The sequence below is a fragment of the Protopterus annectens genome, chromosome 11.part0, assembly GCF_019279795.1.
Source record: "Protopterus annectens isolate FY-2018-M chromosome 11.part0, PAN1.0, whole genome shotgun sequence".
NCBI lineage: Eukaryota > Metazoa > Chordata > Ceratodontiformes > Protopteridae > Protopterus > Protopterus annectens.
Window position 1 is genome coordinate 853,138,569 of NC_056745.1, and position 20,656 is coordinate 853,159,224.

General features: G+C 34.7%; 1 protein-coding gene across 2 annotated transcripts in view; it reads left to right on the plus strand.

Moving 5' to 3' along the window:
- The window catches only part of HGF (hepatocyte growth factor), a 1,211,563-nt gene that overhangs the window by 764,630 nt on the left and 426,277 nt on the right, over nt 1-20,656 (plus strand). For both annotated transcript variants that reach the window (XM_044088269.1, XM_044088268.1), the window contains exon 8: nt 7,734-7,899. In XM_044088269.1, coding sequence (XP_043944204.1) covers nt 7,734-7,899 — 166 coding nt within the window. The remainder of the gene's footprint in view (nt 1-7,733; nt 7,900-20,656) is intronic.

The following is a 20,656-nucleotide window of genomic DNA, read 5'->3' on the forward strand; positions in this document are numbered from 1 at the left end:
TCAAGTAGATGTCAAATGTCAGCAGTATGGTAGGGAAGAAAGAAAGAAATGGGAAAATAAGTTTTTAAAGTGTTATGAGTTGGCACATTTTAAAAATTCCCTGCAGAGTACTCTGTCAGTAATTGTGGGTGAACAAATAGATGTAACTAAGAAAATGATTTTTTGAACCTGGTTACAGGATTTGAATTGCCAAGACCCTTGTTAACTTTACTTCTGATGGCTCCCAGAAAAGCAATTACTAGAAAATGGAAATCAAAATGTAAACTAACTGTATTTGACGTTGTAAATATTGTAACGGAGATAAAAAGTTACATAGAAAAAAATGGAAATCGTGGGAACGGTACATGCAGAAAATATTTTGGAGGAGGAATGAGGTTTAAGGTAAGGCAGGAATTGACCATCTTATATAATGCTAGATTATACACTACACAGAAGAATATATATGATGTATAATGTCTGTAACTGTAAATGTTAATTTGGTTTGTTTCCTTTTATATAAATATGTCTGACAGTGTCACAAGTGATAATTCAATAAGGGATGCTAAAAAAGTCTAAGGTGACAAACTTGCTCAATTTAGCAAAAGTATTTCAGAAAGTAGGGACTGAAGTTAAACCAGAAGTAGACAAGAGTCAGAGAGCAACCATAAAGTGACAAAAAGCATGGGAAATAACAGAAAGAATAAAACCAGAGGAAAAGAAAAAAAAACTGGAAAGGCCACAATTATTGCAGAAAGTATAGAGTACTTCTGGAAGCTGGTTATGTACACATTGATTTAAAAAGTCTATAGAGGAAATGGGAGCCACCGATAAATGTAGGTTCAATGACACAGAACTATAAACAGTTGCATATATTGCTGCTGGTTATGATATACTCATGCTTGAGGGGTTTTATACAAAAAGGGCCAACAATGTGTTGACTGTTGCATTGCAGATTGTGCAGACAGGGTAATATACAAGCTGAGAATCACTGGAAACATGAACCACAAAGCATTTCTCAGAAGGAAGAAGCTCACATCACATGTAATCAACCAATATTAACAGTTAAGAAAGCAGAAGCAAGAAAAATAGATTTTGTTAGTCAAAGAAAAAAGAACAAAATTATCACTAATCACTGAAAAAACTATACCCAGTAATTATATTGTCCTACGTACTGAGACACAATCATACAATACCAGAATTTACAAGCAGAAATTAAACAATGTGAGATAAAGGCACCCAGATAGTTCCAATAATAGCTAATGTAAGAGAACTATTAAAAATTTTAACATACTTAAATATGCTGTCAGAAGGAAACAGTTATGAGTACATTTCTTGTACTGAAAAGAGCAAGTCTGACAAACATCAAAGACTGAAGAAATATAAATTTCACGAGCTCCACTCATACCCTGACTCAAGAACAGTGTCCATTCCTGTCACACTGTTAGAAACCTAAAACATTTGGAGGAATTAAAAAAAAATGATCAGCGCACTGAGACCGCTGTGGGGGATAGAGGTGCTGCAGCACCATGTACACAGCAGTCACCCTGTGTGATGTCTTTTATGTGACAGTGTCAGTTTGTGATGGTCTGCAGCTATTGTAATATGTGATCACATATCTCACGTAGTGAGCTTGGGTCAGCTCCACTGGCTGTAGCAACTAGATTGTTGGCCACAAGTCAGGCTTCATTTTATGAAATATACAAAGGAATAAAATGCCTGTCCTATGTCACAGAGATACACTACAGTTAGCTGTTAGTGCAGCTCAGAGGACAGTTTTTTTTTCCAGCGCTGGTCCCAAGTAACTTCTCACCATTTGTCAGTCTAAGAAGATGATGCAATGAAGAAATGCATTGCCAGTTGTACACTCCAGTTTTTTTTTTCTTTCAGTGATATGCAGTAGAACAGCTTGATCTGCATTGCATGTTACTACATGCTGTAAAGATCCTAATGGCTTTACAGTAAAGTCAAGGACAGGATCCAATCTGCAAGTTCCCCCTCTGGGAAAATACATTGGTGTATTCTCACCAAACATTTCCTATTATAGTACAAGGTATGGATTTACAGCTTGGTTATCTTCTCTACCTTTCCTTATGAATGGAAAAAATGATATAGCCTAACTTTCTATATTATACATTTTTTAATCTAATCTAATTTTGATATGTTCCTACCGTGTTCCTGTCTGAAAGACGGTAACAGAACCATTTTACATGTAAAGTGTAATTGATGGCCACTTTTTTGCAGTTACTGGCTTGAATGGAGTTTTACATCAGGTCGTAAGTACTTCTTTTAGTAAGTCCATTTATCTCAGTCTGTAGGCCTATCATCACCTGACATTCATTTACCAGGGGATTTCAGGGTGGACAATTTTTATTTTTTTTGTAGCTGTACATCTTCAGTTTGGAATGGTTTACATGTAAAAGTGGAGGTTTACAAAATTATTTGGGTAGTGCTTAGTGATTATTTTTGCCTTCATTCTTTGAGCCACTTCTCTACTCATTTCTTGAGCTACTCAGTATAAGGCATCCATATTGTATGCCTGCTGTTGTTTGTCTTTTCGGCTTTTCCCAGTTAGGGGTCACCACAGCGGAACTTCGGTTCACTAATGATTGGCAGTAGATTTTTATGGTGCCGAGTTGCCAGCCCGATGCTCAGCCTTCAGCGAAGGCACGCCCATTCATGCATGTCTTTCCGAGGCCACTCGACCGCGGGGAGGACATGCATACTCCACACAGAAGGCACTCCAGCCGATATGCCTGTATGGTAACTTATTTACCATTTGACAGTTGTTAGACTTTGTAGGTTGGTGACATTTTCTGAAATGAAGTACTTTGATTGCGAGTATCAGCTTATAAAGAAGATTTTATCTAGATTAAGTTAATAATGACGGCATTATTATATGTTTTGTGTGGCTGCTAGTCTTCACCCTCGATTCATTCAACACCTTCATCAGAACATTCTTCTCAGTACCAGGTCAGGCCTTGCTCCCTGATTTTATGACAAAAGCATTTGGCAGTGCTGAATTGGTTTAGTTTACTTCAAATCTGCTTTATTGTACAGATACTCTTCTTACTACATAGCAACTATGTTTTATGTATATTTGCTTTATTGAATGAAATTTTGACATTTGTAATAGTTTGTGATTTATTTCATTTACTTCTTTATCTGTATATCATTGTTTTGTATACATGATCTTTTACGTTTACTTGAATTTGCAAATTAGAGTTTTATTAAATCCCAGCTTTAGTATTTTTATTTTGTCGTTTGGTCTGTCCTGTTGACATAGGTCTATTCTGTTTCAATACATTGGTAAAGTGCTCACACATGAATGAAAGAGATGATTATTTGATGATATTAGGACCACAGAAAACTACTGCTAATTATAACATTAAACATACTTTGTGTCGTCCGGGAAGATGGCTAAACTAACATCACTACTCTCAGTGAGAACTTTGTCTGTAATCATGAGGTAATCATCCTCAGAATTCAGCTCTTCTATAGTGAACACTATATTGTGACATGATATTGTATGCTGAACTCTCAACATCTAGAGGAAATCCTTTATTTCATCTCAGGAATAGTCAGAGATAATATAATGGTCAAAAGAAACACTAGAAAAATATCCTGCAGGCAAACTACATGAAAACAGTAATAGACACCACAAGCTGTGAGCATTTGACCATCACCTTAGCTCACTGGCATACTAGTTATAATCAGGCAGCAGTCTGCTTTCAAGAGAAATATACTGCCTTCAAAAGTAGAAAGAGAGGGAAAGATAATGCATCAAGTTAAAGAAAAATTGGAGCCACAATGCTCATACATCTGCAGTTGTTGTGGTATGTAGCTGGACCTCATACTCACTGAGATTTAGGTATGGATTATTTGAGTTGTCTCAGTATTCATCAAAGAACTGCTGTAGAGACATCTTCCTGTCAAAAAGTTTCTGCTGCTAATGATGATGATGTAAACAAGAGTAGGAAAATGTATTTGATACCTCCTTTCTGGGGTACGTACACTGAACCACCTTGATAACTTTTTCCAAGTATGCTGAATGTGTAGGCTTTCCATGAGTCTGTATTCAAACAGACATATTGAATCTACAGGACTCCTTAAAATTTTCTCCTTGCTTTAGTTGGTTTGGGGCTTTCCAGGTAGGAAGGGATGACTATCTGTTATCCCAGCATCACTAACTAAGATTTCATGTATCTGGCTTTTCTTAACAAGGTAGATTTATTAAAAGTTTGGCAATGTGCACAAGAAGTCAAATCATACTCTTTGCACAGACATTATAAGCATTGTAAATTATAGCAGCCCTTAGGAACAATCTTGCTCTTGCAGAAAAAGTTGTTGATGAATTTTTTTGATGACATTATAGCCAGCACAAAAATTGTCTTATCCTAACAGAAACAGCAAAACAGAAATAGGCATGTCAATGTGTCAAAAAGACTGCAGTGTCAGAGCTATAGAGGAAATGTATAATTCTACCTCTAAACCTTTCTTCCCTGGTCTTCAAATAAATATGGGCCAAAACCCAGATGGACAACCCAATAATTAAAATATAAATAAACAAACAAATAAGTAAGTGAGTAAATAAAGAAAAGAGAACACCCAAATCTGAATACTTATCAGTCTTGAAACGTTTACTAGAAATACCAGTAGAGCCTAACAGGCTAAGTGACTGTTCATTCTTGCAACAAAAGCATTGATGACAGTGTAGGTTATTCTTCCCTTTGCAGCCATTTTCCAACTGATGACCTTGTTATGGGAGGAAGCCATGGTTTGGGGATACCTAACTGCTCTTGAAATGTGGTGAAAAGATCGGTCCTTGTCTTTGGCTAAGTTCTGATCATTTGTCATTAAATGCAGCAATGATCCTACTATTCACATATTTATGGTTTTAATGTATAACCTTATGTGAAAGCACTTTATACTCCTAAATGGATCCCAGGAGTAATTGAGAGTTATCCAGAGCCTATGTTTCTCACACTGGTCATAGTTCATGGCTCACCAGTGAAGACTTGTGTATCACATAAGACTTAAATTCATGGAGACTGTGCCAGTCTGTGAATCTGAGAAAGAAACATAATATTCACTAAACAGTGCAGAGGCTTCCATTTGTATGTTACTAGAGACAATTGTCATACCTGTGGAAGTCATTTCTGAGGATCCCACAGCTGTGCTTGTCTGAAAGAAGACAAATGTACTCTTAGGTCTTCACCTGTACCTCCTATCACATCTCCTAAATGTTTTATGAAATCTCTGTCATAGTAAATATGTCCAGTACAGTGAGTTAAAACAAATGCCACCACACAATATTTATTCCAAATGACATCAGAAAGGACTAATGAAAAATAACATTCAGGAAGTTTAAGGAATCAGAGCAGGAAAAGGACAGATACCAGTGTTGTTTAGCATTTTACTGAGCTTTGTGCGTTTAGTATACTCTCATCAGACTTTAGTTAACAAGTTGCTGAATGACAAAAAAATACAAGCTGTGCAATGCCTTTTTTAAATTAGTATGTGGAGGAACTGGTCCATTGAAGAGGTCAATGTAGTAAGTGACCATTTCTGTTAAGATGTAGTAATTGCAGAAATGGATACAATAAGCAGCAATTAAGTGTCTTTGCTTAAACATAAAAAGTGTTGTGTTTTTATTTTGTTGGATTTTTTGATGTTTTACTGTAAAGTTTACATTTGAGATCTCAGGCAGTACCAGAAAATAGTTAGAAGTGCATGAGTCTTTCCCCATAAGTGGCATGTTATGTGTATGCTGAGTATTGAATTCCAGGTATTGTCCAAGCAGGTAAGCATATGCACTGTTTTTTCAAAGGTGTAACAACTGTGTGAAATTTTTAAGAGTTTAAGTTTTAGAAGGACGTAATATGCTATATGAGGGGACTGCAGGAATTGTCAAGCTGGAAGTTCACCAGGTGCAGAAAGGATACTGAAGTGAAATTACAAGCACATTTTTATGATAGCTCTATTATGCTTTATCATGCTTATTAGAAATCAAAACTGTACAGATTGGGGGCTGGGTCTGAGTTCAACAAACCTAACTTCAGTGACAGAAAGTCAATGAATGATGTGTCAGACAAAAGTATTTTTCTTCTGATTAATTTAATTACTTTCCTGTCACTGAATTTGGTTTCTCTGAACTGGAATATACCACAGTTTGACCTTATTTAGTGCTTTGTACCCATTCAGTTTGACCACATATATGCTTCCAGTTTCATTTTTCCACAGTGGTAATTACTGGGTCTATATTATATTTTCGAAAGTTTCAGACATCGAACACCATATGGTCGACACCATATAAGCGATGTTTGAAATTTCGAAAATATAATAAAAAAATAAAAATAAAAAACTATAGTTACCTAAACTCTGTAGGCAGGGGGGCAAGGCCCCCTGCACCCCCCACACTCCCGCTACTTAAATATTGCTTCTCCGAGATTGCACTGCATTGATGTAAAGGGAAAATATTCCCTGTGGCGGTTTCCGTGTTACGCGAGCGATGTTTTGATGTTTCGACCAATCGGGTTCACTCAATACATGTTCACCATTTACAATTTTTGATCATGCGATAGGAACCCGTAATTACTTATATTTCTTATAACTATCACTTTAACATTTTTATTTTTTCAGTTTAGTAATATTTTGCTTTCTACGACTGTAATCTTGCAGATGTCACTAGAAAAAATAGTATAGGCAGAAATCCTTAGGAAAGGATAGACTTGCTCAACCTAGTGTACCTATCAGTTTAAGGAAATCAAAGAAATAAATGCACTTTCAAAGAAAAATGTGTGCCATTGAGTTTATTTGTGTGCTTTTAAACTGCAGTTCCCACAAACATATAACAAAGTATAATTTTTACTAATCTAGGTTTACAAAAGTAGTTATATCCCTTTAAGATGCCCTTTCTATTTAATGCTCGATACAAGATCTTCACATGAACAAAGATGTAATTTCTCATTGCCCTGCTTGAGATAACTGGCTTCATGATTCGTTTTTCCTGTTTACATTATATACTGTAAGCAGAAAGGAATGTTTACATTTGCACTCTGCTAGCAAGGAGATAGCAAATACTTTTGAATGACTGTTTTGCTAGATGTGTGTAAATGGATTCAGTATCTAGTATGTTCATTCTTTAAACATGTGCTGGTAATGTTAACAAGATAACCTTTATTTATCTTTAACAAAAATATAACACTAGAAGTAAAAATTGAGAGATACACTGTAACTTCATTAGACTTGAAATGTGTATTTTCTTAAGATGACTGTAATAGTTGTAAGCTGTCCATTTTTTCACTTTTACTATGTAGTTCCTTTGCAGTTGTTTGAATAACCATAACAATTTTTTCATCGATTAGTCATAATGCAAAACTTAAATGCAGAACAGACAATATGCTTTAGGGTTAACAATACTTTTTATGTGACTGTGATCCATATCATCTTAAATGTGTATACGCTAACAACCATTTAAAGATGCTCAAATATGGAAACAATAGTTTGATTAAAACAAGTTTTAACACTGGCTCCATTGCTGTTGTGATTTTCATAAAGAAATATGTAAATTATTATGTTTTTACTTTTCATATTATTAGCTCTCTGTATGTAAATGGGTATTTGTTTAGTGTTTCTACAGCTGCAGTTATTCTTTCATAGTCAAGGTATTAGTTGTGCTTAGACTAGGATAGTTATGTTTTTGCAACATATTTGACTGTATACCTAAATATTTTATTTTAAATCCCATATTTCAGAGCACAGCGTTGTCAATGATACTGATATTACTTCAGACTGTGTAAAAGGCCAAGGAGAAGGTTACCGGGGTACAGTGAGTACCGCAGCAAATGGTATCCCATGCCAGCGTTGGGATTCCCAGTACCCCCACAAGCACAAGTTTACATCAGACAACTACAGGTGCAGGTACGTTCCACACATCTTCTTCCAATGATCCCATAGCATAAGCTATTCTGTTTTTATTAAATGCAAATAGTAAGCCATGTAGCAGTTTTGTAGTAGTGTTCTATTGCATGTGGTTATTTGACAGAATATAACAGATGCTTAATTATAACATTTACTAGTATGGTTGCACTTTAATTTATGACCACTATCTTGCTGCTGTCATCAGACCCCTTTTTCCTAAATTATCCATTATTCCTGCTGTCTCCTGATTTTGGATGATGTTAGGATGAAGAGGTAGGAGCTGGGTCTGTAGCTGTTATCCTTCTGAATTAGGGGGATTGTTTTAAATGCTTCCAATACCCTTCACCCATCAGCCAGCATGCACTGTCTAATGCTCGCATTGCGAATGTGAATCTATTGCATGCTTCTACACACTCACAGCTCTCACCTGGAGTGTAAATGCTCCATTGCTAGGCTTGCCCCCCCCATGTCATTCTGTGCACAACTGCAGTACTGACCTGATCCTCAAATGGTATTCTGGAGGCAGGGTATCACAAACTCTCTTCTTTTGCTGTTTTTCAGTACTGCACGATGTAATCACTGTGACTCATTCAGTCCCAGAGCTGCCATGTAGGTTGGCAATGGCTGACAAAAGCTAGATGCAAAGCCAGAATTTCCAGATATATCCTTAGGTCTAAGGTACAAAATCAAGAACTAATTTATGGTTCAAAAGGAAGTTGCTCAGATGATGGTGAATAATTCTTGATACTGAACACTCATTTACAATAGTGTAAAACTACTCTGCCCAAATAATTAATTCTTTGAATCAGTAGTAGTTACTTCTTCATAAGCAGGCCCATTGTTTTGCCATTTTTTTTTTGTAAAGTCAGGCAATGTTCTGTGATTTTCATTGTCTGAGTATATATATATCTCAAATTCTGTAAGAGTTAAAAGGAATTAAAGTACAGAAGTTATTCAACACACCTTCCTCTTCACAGCAACAATATTAATATGTCATCTAGACCCAATGGTAATTTTGTATTGAACAAGTAATCTGATTATATGTAAATTGAGCTATTATGATTATGCAAAAAGTATTAACATCTCTGTAAACACAGTAAATTGTCCTCAATTATTAGTATCAGTGGTGGATTATAATAGGAGTGAAATGACTAGTCATCCATGGCACGCAGCTTTTGATGGTCCCATGACTAGCCAATAAAAATATTCCCAATGTCGAAGTTTTACTCCCTCCTATTATCGTTTCTCTCTTCAGGACTTTTGCATTCCTTTGCCCTGGTACATCCAATAGTGGTCTTCTTTTCCATTCAGTTCCTTCCAATTTCTACCTCATGAAAAAAATATGCAGAATTTTAATGGCAGGTAGAAATCTCTTTCACTTGGTTCTGCAGTGCAGTCCAGAAAAGATCTCCGTGGTGGTTGCAGATACAGAAGGATCTCTTCCACTTAGATCCATACTTTGAATTGCAGAATGGAAAGTTTGCCATGCTTTGAATTGCAGAATGAAGTATGTGTGCATGGTACTTTGGATTGTAAGTACAGGGCTGAAAGTAAGTGCGTATCTTTGCAAGGACAGAATACTCTCCCTTACTTGGATCCATGCTTTAAATTGCAGAATGGAAAATAAGTGTGTGCGTGCAGTACCTTGTATTGCAGGCACTGAGTGTTTTGGAACCATGCTTTGAACAGCAGAACAAAAAGTGTTTGTACACGTGTGTGTTTGTGTGTGTGTGTGTGTGTGTGTGTGTGTGTGTGTGTGTGCACGAGCGCACGCGCGTGTGTGTGCATGTGTGTGCGTGTGTGTGTGTGTGTGTGTGTGTGTGTGTGTGTGTGTGTGTGCACGAGCGCATGCGCGTGTGTGTGCATGTGTGTGTGTGTGTGTGTGTGTGTGTGTGTGTGTGTGTCTGCGTGTATATGTGTAAAAGTATGTGTGTGTGTGTGTGTGTGTGTGTGTGTGTGTGTGTGTGTGTGTGTGTGTGTGTGTGTGTGTGTGAGTGAAATGCTGCAGTTAGGCAGCACTGTCTGGTTAATTGATTTGCTCAGAATCACAAGGCAGAATCAAACTTTTACCCTTAACAACAGAACTTGGAGCCTAATTCTCCACTTCAACTGCCAGACCTCCATTCATTTCTTATTTATTTATTCATTATTGCAATTAATGTCAGTCATTAGAGTTTCATAGTTTTTTTTCTGATTTATAAAATGCATTTTCATGCAAAACCTATTGTTCTGTTAACTTTTAGATTTACAGTAATCTGCTCTTATCTGTCTCCAATTTACAGAGCATCTCTGATTTTGACTCGTGTTTATGTCCTGCCCTTGAGTAAAGTCACTTCACTAGACAGTGCTTTAAAGCAACTGGAAGTTTGTGATCAGCTTCTCATTACTTTTTTAACTGTTTAGTTTGAATGGTTTAGTACTTAAATTGTTTTATGCTTTTATCTGATAATTTTGCAATTTGTTTAATGCACAACTTTTATATAAACACTTAATACATGTCAAGAGGTTAGTCCATGCACAAAAAATAATACATAAAAAAATTAAAACAGCTCACTTCATTTTTCAGTGAATGCTTTCAAAGAGTGTTACAGAGCATACATATTTAAATATTAAATAAGAAAAAGCATGTCATAATGAAAAAAAGCTAATGAAACTATTCAACAACAACCAGAGAAAAAGCAGGAAAAATGAAACATTGCAGAAACAAGGGGAATGAACTTTACAATAAAATCCCCTTATATAAGTAATTTTAAATTCACATCTCTCTATTACATTTTAAAATATGTTCTAAAATAATATGTTGCAGTACCTTCAAATTATCCTAATGATATATTACACTTTTAGCAGCAAGATTTACTGACCTTTTCTAGTTTGGCCATTACACAGATTTTTTTGCACGTTTTTTTTCTACTAGTTTGCCCTGTATGTAGCAGGCTATCAAGGTATACAAATGCATAATCCACAATGTCTGCATAGCATATACATTTGTGGTCGACGGTCATCTTTTTACCATGGATGGAATCAAATTGTTTTACTACATAAATATAGATGTTGTAAGTGCCATAGGAACTTTTTTATCCTAGCTAATGAATTTTAGAGAGGATAAAAATATGTCTTCTACAAAAAACTATATTACATCTATACTGCCATTGGAACTGACAGTGACCAGAGATGGGTAGTTCTATACTAGTCACAGATCATAGTGTCAGTAGCACAGCTGCCTGTTTGCAGGATTTCAAATATAGGATTGGAGATTCCTAATGTTCTCTTGAGTTAAGCACATGTACGACTTAACCAGATTCTAGTTGTCATCGGGGCACTCATGGGCAAATAGCCAGTTCTAACGTAGTGTTATTTTTTGCACATGGCACATTTCACATAGTCTGAAAATGCTTATTAATATGGACATCAACTGAAAAACTGCTAAGAGTAGCCTCAAGTTTCCAGCATTTAGTGCATATTCTGAACATCCAACAACTATTAAAACAATACATAAAGAGCTGAAGTTTAGAATGACTAATATTTGTTAGATTTGCAAATGGCCTACCAGGTATGTATCATCTATAGCCTTTAAGGTAATTGTAAAGTATACTTTCTATGTAAAATTGTGTATGTGGAGAGGTTATCAGTGTCCATCAATCTATTTTCCCCATCTTTGTACATGGGGTTGGGATGTCACATCAATAGTGACAATCATCTAGAGTCAATGTGTAAACCACTGGCTGCCTAGTGCCAACAACTGTTGGTGTTCCATACCACACTCATGCATGCAGACTTACAACTAAGGCCAATTTACAGTTTTCTATCCACCTATTGCATGGTTTGGAATGTGGGATGAAACCAGAGTGTCCAGAGAAAACCTACACAAATGCTGGGTGGACCTGCAGACTTCACGGAATGTACCCTAGCTGAAAATCAGACTGTAGGATCTCTTGCTCTGTGGCAACAAATCAAAGTTGGAGCACACTGCTAGAAGTGCAACCACAAAAACAGCACTCTGATTTACAACTTTTTGTGGTGGGAAGAGGCAATGCCACCATTTATATGTATTTGTTAACCAGGGTAGAACTGTGATCCACATGGACCATTTTAAGCTCTGCCTAGGAATACTATGTGATTAAATGACTTACAGTCACACAAGTAAATGAAGGCTGAGATAATCAAACCTGGACCACAGTTAGCATTGGAGCCTCTTAGACTTTATCTTCTGCACTAACTGGCAGACAAATGTTTAATGAAAATACATGCTAAACCACCTTCCCATAACCACCAGTCCACTCTCTAGACCAAACAAAAATGCTGACCAGACTAATCATGATGACCTATGGATCCATATAATTCAGAAAATTCAGTCAGTACATGCATAAGGTTAGACATTGTCTGTTTATATTTGGAGACATTTATTGTTTTCCATAAATATAGGCAAAAGTTAAGCCACTTCCATATTATTTTTCAGTCTTATCCTATTTGTTTATGATGGTGGTGAGCTTAGGGTAAAGGCAGAGCATTGTATGATAGTATGCAGCCCACAAGCTAACACAGTGTGCTGAAAGGATAACTAACAATGTACAAGGGTATTCCAGTATTAGTAATTAGGTCCAAATTTGCTATCTTTCAAATTGAAATTGTTTAAGATGTGTAAAGAAGGTATATGTTGATAGTGGAAAAGTCTCCAGTTGGCTCGGATATAGAGAAAAGTATTGAGAAGTATGAGTGGTTAACGTTTATAGTACATATTGATTGAAACAAGAAGAATCACAATGAAACAAGTAGCAGGAATAAAAATAACAAAAGCACAGACTGAAAAATGGCGATCATAAAGTCAATAAATAAATACATAAATTAAAGAAAAACACTTGAAACTAGTTATTCCAAGCTGTAAAGCTGTATTCCAGTAGATAAACATTATGAAAAGGCTGTAAGGAGGGTGTGGCTATATTAAGAGGTATAATCAGACCTCCATTTCAAAATTAGAATATTATCTAGGAGAGACCCTACCTAGCTTTCTCTGTGCATTTCTGGCAAATATAGTTCCAAAAAGAAAAGTAGCAAGCAGGAAGATACTTAGGAAGGATGTATTTGCTTAGATCAAAACGTTTTTAGTTGATACTGCTGATCACATGCATGCTGACATTGCAGTGAATGAAGCCACATATATCTTTAACTTGAAAACAGCTAATTCAAATAATCTAACAATTTATAGAATCCCAGAATATATGTTCAAATTAAAAAAAATTCAATCTTGGCTAATAAGGAATTAAAATCATATTTAGTAACTAATGACAATGAAGAAAACAATAACATTATTTTATGAGATGCCTTCAAGTCCTACATTTATGGGAAAGTCTTAGGTTTGTGTAAAAACAGATTGAAAATATGGAACAAATAAGTATCAGATATTCAAGTCAATTTAAAATCTACTGAGAAAAAAATAAAAAGGGGATAAAACTCTAAAAGAAACAGTTAAAAGATGGGAAAACAATTATCAACATTTGTAGAGCATAAAACTGCTGTGTCTTTAGAAATAGTTAAATTTAAATATTTTGCAACTAATACTAGAGGAATGTATAATCTGTTTAGAAGGTCAAAAATAATTACAAGATGAAATCAAATTCAATGTACTATATCATCAGAGAGTAAAATCTTAAAAGGAATTTCAGAAATTTTACAAGAATTTAGATTTCATTGTAATAGATTCATCTCTAACAATACCACTTATGAACAGTAAAGTTGAGTTATGACTTTTTAAATAATAAAGTTTAAAAAAAATGCAAAATGAAAGTCAGATCATTTATGTAAGCTAATCAGTTTAGTAGAAATTAATCTCTAACTTAAAAAAATAATAAATACATTTCCAGTTACTGATGGAATCATGCCAGAAAATCTATAAGTATCATCCTTCAGGCTTTCTTAAAATGTTACATAAAACAAACCTTGAACTTCAGCAATTTAATATAATCTCCCTTCTGGGAAATATTCTTTGATTTCTGCAATATTAAAACAGAATAAAGGTTCATTAGAATGTTCCATTTATAAATGTTGATTATGAATTATTCACTTCCATTTTTAATAAAGATTACAAAACTATATTGCAGACTTCATAAGTTATAATCAGACTGGATTTATTTTGAAGAGACAAATCTAAGATAACATTAAGAGAGTTTTGACTTTACTAGGTTATATTAATTTTATTAAATTTGAAGCTGCATACATTAGTTTAGATACAGAAAAAGCTTTTGACTTATAAGTTGTGGTTCTTTATTTGTACAATTGAAGTTTTGGCTTGTCTAATATGTTTATTAATTTATTAAGAAGTGTGAGTATTAATAATGCAGCAATTGTTAAATGTCGATCATTTTTTATCTCAAGCTACTATTTGTAAGTGGACTAGACAAGGTTGCCCTTTATTACCTTTATTGTTTGCATTCGTGATGGAACCACTTGCTGAAGCAATTATACAAAGTGTTAATATCACTGGTATCTTGATAGGACATTCTTATAATTCAAAAATTTTACTTTTGTGGATTACATTCTTTTAACTATTACAAATATCGATGGAACAGCTATTCATTTAAATAATCAATTGTTTAAACATTATGTTATATTTAATTCAGTTTACAGCTCTTACTCCTAATAAACAATCAACAGCAATAAAACATAGATTAGCCTATATACATAAAAAAAAAGCAAAAAAAGAAAAAAAATTGTAATAAAGGAGGTTTAAAATGTCTTGACATTGAAGCCTTTTGTTTGGCCTCTACCTTTAAAATGATAATACATTCGTTACAGTCCTCATAATAAGCAAATTGAAAAGATTTATGTTTGGCGTTAATAAATTAGAACATTTTAAAAATTTAGACAATTTAACAGCAATCACAGGTAATAAAATGCAGATAATTATATCAGTTTTTTACAGTATAATATATATAATCCAACAGAGGTTCCTTATATTAATGTTCTTTTTAAATGCTTTTGGCAGTTTGTATTTAAACATTTAGATTTGAAGAAACGGATATTTTTTTTTTCCTTTTTCTGCCTATAAAATTTTTAATAGATGAAACTAATGCATCAAAATAAGTAAATGGAAAAGGGGATGATTTCTTAGAGGACATTTTTAAACACTCTCATTTATGTCAAGAAAATCTATTTTAGAATAATTTGATTTATTAAAAATGAAGAATGGTTAATAATTCAAAGTATTAAACAGTCTTGCAGTCAAAAATACAGTAGGATATCCACAGTCAATTTGCTTACGTTTGCAATATTTGTGTGATGTTGTTTATGATAATTACATCAGCAATTGTAATTTATCAGACTTGTATAATCTTTTCTTATAGAATACAAAATTTATTTAAATGCAAAATTTTGTAAATTCTTCAAAAAGATATTTGATTCTTGAATATATTGCAAAAACATCTAGGTCTCCTCTCTGGAAAATGTATGCATATAAATTTACTCACAGAGCAGTCCTTATGCCAAATAAATTTACTCACAGAGCAGTCCTTATGCCAAATAAATTAAATAAAAATTATCAAAATCAATAAATACATAAGTTTTGGCAATGTCATTTGGAAGAGTGGCTGTACTGGGAGCTTACCGTTTACTGTTATTCAAAGCTTTCTGATTTTTGGAATGAGATAAATTGCTTTACTAAAATTATATGGTCACATAATTTTCATATGTCTAGAAATATATATTTTTTTACAATAACCATATTTTTTTAATGGTTAAAACTGTCAATTTTCTTTATTATGGATTAACTTAATTTATGCTAGAAAGGAGATCAGTCAGAAAGGAGATCAGTCAGAAATGGATGTTAGCAGAGCCATCAACTTTACTTGACTTTCTTACAATATTAAGATTAATTCATGACAATAAAATTAACATGTTTAAATGTGAGGCAAGAGTTAATTTACCAGATTTTAAATTTTGGATGAAATATCAGATATTTCGATTAAATTCAACTTTAAAAAAAATTTAGCATAATAAGATTATATTTTATACATACTTCTGGATTTACTTTTATTTATCCATTTAATTTATATAATTTTTTTATCAGTTGCTCAAAATTTTAGTTTACTTTATAGTCTTGACAAGTGTAGTTAGAATGCCCAGCTCACATTATACATATAGCAAAATACTTGCTTTGTAGGGTGTTGGCTGCTTTCAGCATTTAAAAGAATATATGAGAATAATTTAAAATTATTGCAATTTTGAAATCTGACACTACATTGTATTTTGATTATCTTTCATTACAATGTTTGTTATATATGCCATTTACTGGTGCTATCATTTTATATTCAATTTTTTTTTCAATGAAAAGTACAAATTGTCTTCTATAAGACAGCAAGTGATAGAGTGGCAATCCTTCCTTATCTGTTGATAACTGTCATTTTGTATTGATGAGTAAATCAATAAATATAAATACATATAAATCATTCTTTAGCTATGTTAAAAAACCCTACATTGTTCAGATTGCATTCGTATTGAGGACTCCTGTTTTGACCCAATTAACATTGCCAATATTCTTGCAAACAAATTTAGTGCCCACTTCACCCCTGAGGTATCTTTTCAAACTCTAGAATTATCGGAGTCTCTTACTCCCCTTATTATCTCTAAAGATCATTTACTGAATGTGCTAACCAAGACAAAAAAGTCTTGCTCCAAGGGACCTGATGACATACCTGGTTCTGACAATATACCCAGTGTCTCAATTAATAGTGTTAAACATACCCTTACAGCCCTACTCCTCAGACTGTTTAATTTAAGTTCAGCTACTGGTTTTGTCATTGATGAGTGGCACACAGCAGTAATGATGCCCTTCCATAAGGATGGCCTTATAACTGACCCAGGTAATTACAGACCTATCAGTCTTACAAGCTTCCTCTGCAAAGTCATGGAATGCATTATAACTGACCTCATAAAATGTGATATCTTGCCTATTTAATCTGGTAAATTTATTGGAAAGAGTTACAGAGGATTTAGATGACAGCCGTGCAGTGCGAGCAGTATAGCATGCCCTGCCTTAGACATGATTCCCTATCCAGACATCTTACAAAAGCTTTAAAAATTGATCCATATATGATCATTTGGATAATAATCTGACTGAAAAGTAAATATCCCACAGTGTGAGCTCTAGGTGCCTCATCAGAAAGTATGAGTGTGACCAGTGGAATCTCTCAAGACTCAGTGCTGTGACCACTCCGTTTAGTGTTTCACTGACAGATTTCCAAGACCTCTGACTAACAAAGTTTGCAAATGATTGCAGACTGGGGGTTGTTGTAAAATCACTCTATGACACCAAAACCTTCCATAATGAACTTGCTCTGTTAAACTCTCAGTGTACTAAATATCAGCTCACATTAAATGCTATAAAGTGCAAAAGCATTTCTTTTGGTAGACAGCCCTTGCTGTCATCATACAATTTAGACAAAATGCCTCTACAAAATGAAAATATTGTTAGAGGCCTAGATGTTTGGGTTGACAGATCCTGTCTTTTGACCATCATGTAATAACAGTTGTCAGGAAATCCTTTTATTTAGCCCAGTTAATTACTGAAGGAAAATAATCAGGGTCTAAAGAGATGATCAGTCCATTATACTCAGTATTAATCAGACCAGTCATCAAGTACAATGCCCTGTTTGGGCGGTATCTCGCTAAATATATAGGTGAAAAAAACAAAGGTTCATATCCAAAAAGATTGCATGCCAAAAATTTCTAATGCCTTATTCCTTTATTCATTCTCTTTCAGACTTTTGAAGAGATACCTCTGTCTTGCTTATCTTTCCATTAGACACCCATTGTCCTGGACCTCCAATTTCACTGCAAGTCCAATATCTTTACAAATACTAAGACCAGGGGCTCTAAATCGTGATCAACAGGTAAAAATAAAAACATGCTAGAGGGACAGATGTATAACCAAATGCCTCCCAAAACAAAGAAAATACATTTACCTTGCTTGTTAAGCAGTGTGACTCACTTTATTCCTTTAAACTGTAAGCTACATGACATATTTGGTATTTGTAAATTTACTCTATGATTCACAGTTATGACTGCCCTGGAAAAAGGAGGTGTTGTCATAGGGAGGGCACTGGAAAGGAGTGAGTGGTGAGACTCGTAGATATTTAAATATCTATAAACCTCCAGTATTAATGAAGTGTTGTGCTAACTCTATAGTGTAAATAGAATAAAATGTAGCATAAACAAGGTGGCTAAAAGCAAAATAATTTAATGGTTAGCACTTTCACATCGATCACGATGCTTCATCAGACTAAAGCATCATGACTGATGTGAAAGCGCTAACCATTAAATTATTTTGCTTTTAGCTGCCTCATTTCTGCTACATTTTATTCTATTTAGTTGTTATTTTTTTGTGTAGCTGAGTTATCCGCAGTGGCATCACTATTTTTTGTATGTATCTTAACTCTATAGTGTGACTACATGCTCTGTTACCAGTGCGGACTGTAGAGACCCAGTGCAGTTTACCTTCAATCTTTGATTAAATGTGCTTATCTTGACAATCTCTTTTATATTTTATTTACTTGTCTGAATATCAGTTGTATGCAACAATCCAATTGACAATATTTTCAGACCACCTCTAATGACATAGAAGGATAAAGCCCTAGCTATGAACTAGACAACCTGGCTTTGATCTTCTGAAATTCCAACAGAAAACAGTCTTACTTTAAACATGTCACTTAACAAAAAGGAGTTTCTGGCTTGATGCTGAAAATTGATAAATTTGTGCTTATAAGGCTTAGATGGTTAACAAATGAATGAAGCAAGGTAACTGTGTGAGAATCTAAGCAACCACAGAAACAGCACTGTAAGGAATGGCAACAGAGACTGGGAAGAATCCTCCTAGACAGACAATAAGATTGTTCTAAAATTAGTCACATAGATGCCGTTGTGTTTGAAAACTGGAGAAACAATACAAGAGATGCTTCCTTATACAACAAGTGGGCTGTCTTTGGTAATCAGATAGAGAATGAAAACATGAGTAAGTGGCAGTCCAAAGGTGAAGAGGCATGCATTTACCAAACAAGAATAAATGATACCTTAGCTACTAGGGAGTTTCAGCAAGTGGGAAATCACCTGTTGAAGTTTAATGGAGGTATCCATAATACCACATGTGTGTTACTGAGGTTGAGATATTGAGATGGTTCTCAGTCGAAAACTGTTCCCTAAACAATTTGGCTTTATCAAATTTATCTGAAAACACTTTTATAGGTGTGACAAGTGATGAGCTTCTCTTGATCTTTCTCTTACCAGTGAGATTATTTATCTCCCCCAAGAAGCCTGAAGATTTAGAAAATAGAGCTTCTTGTTGATACCTGGGATAAGAAGTTTTGAACTTCCTGACAGTATTTGATAGAGATTACATTTAAGAAAAAAAAAACATAATATTTAGGGTAGCTATTTTGTTTTCCTGTATATATGCACACAGAGCCTTTTGCATTGTTTAAACTCATTCCACTTTTATGTCTACTAGAGAGGGAGTATTTATCTGTTTCCTTTACACTGTTGTTCTTTTTTTACTTCCAATGCAAAATTATGCAGCATTATTGCATTAAGTAAAACATTTGTGTCGTCATTTTTCAGTATAACCAGTGCCAAGCTTCACGCCAATACAATAGTCAGGGGTTTGACACATCTGTCAACAACTCTCTGTCCTTTGACAACTATATAGCACAAGTGGTCAGGAAAAATCCTTTTATTTATCACAACTGATATCTAGATGTAGCTCATCTAAGTTGAAAGAAGTTAAAATTTGTACTCTGCTCTAATTAAACCAATAATAGAGTATGATCCCCCCTTTGGTATAAACTTACCCACACACATCACACATCACATATCTGGAAAAGACACAGCAGTTCCTAACTGAAAACATACTGGTCTTAAAACCTGTGGCTACCAAGTATGACTTGAAGGCCTATCTCTGCACTTGATCTCTTAGAGACTAGTATATGGAAATATATATTTTGCATTATATGCCATAAAGGATCTAGTGCTTCTTTATCCCTTTCATTACAATAAAACAATCAGCTCCACAAACTCTACAACTAAGAACTTGAATCTCCAGCATCATAAAACTAAAACATGCTCGATAGACAGATTACTTTTCCAACATTTACACCCTCTCTAGAATAAAGTGCCTTTACATGCTAAACAGTGTTATGCCCTTCCTTCTTTAAGGTAACATTGATGACTGGCTGAGTATCCACAAATTCATCCCTGGCCTGCCTTGCTTTGCCGTTGTAGAGGAAAGAGGCACTTTATAACAGTGGGTAACAGCAATATATAATGATTTCATGAGTTATTAGCCTTGTAGTTCCTTTGACCTATGATCCTATGAATCCACCTACAACCATCAAGCTATAACTGGTACATTCATTTTCCTTGCTTCATGCATCTGGAGGCATTAGAAGGGTCAACACTAGAAGGACCAAACCAGAGATGTTATCATCATCACGTGTGACAGTGGGAGATCTCTAAGACAGTTTCTAACTGTGATACCTTTATTGCTTTGTAAACATGGTGCATCACAGTGCAGTATTTTTCCAGCCTGCACACCATGTCATTTTGCAAATCCTTGCCAAACATGCAGTCATGCATTGCAAATTCCTTCAAGCCAGCAGCTCTATTATCTTATATGATAATGGAAACTCAGTGATCTGGGGCATAGTGAGGGTTTTCTCACTCTATGCCACTAAGCTGACTTGAGGGGAAGTATTTATTCAGAAACTGGCTTGTACCT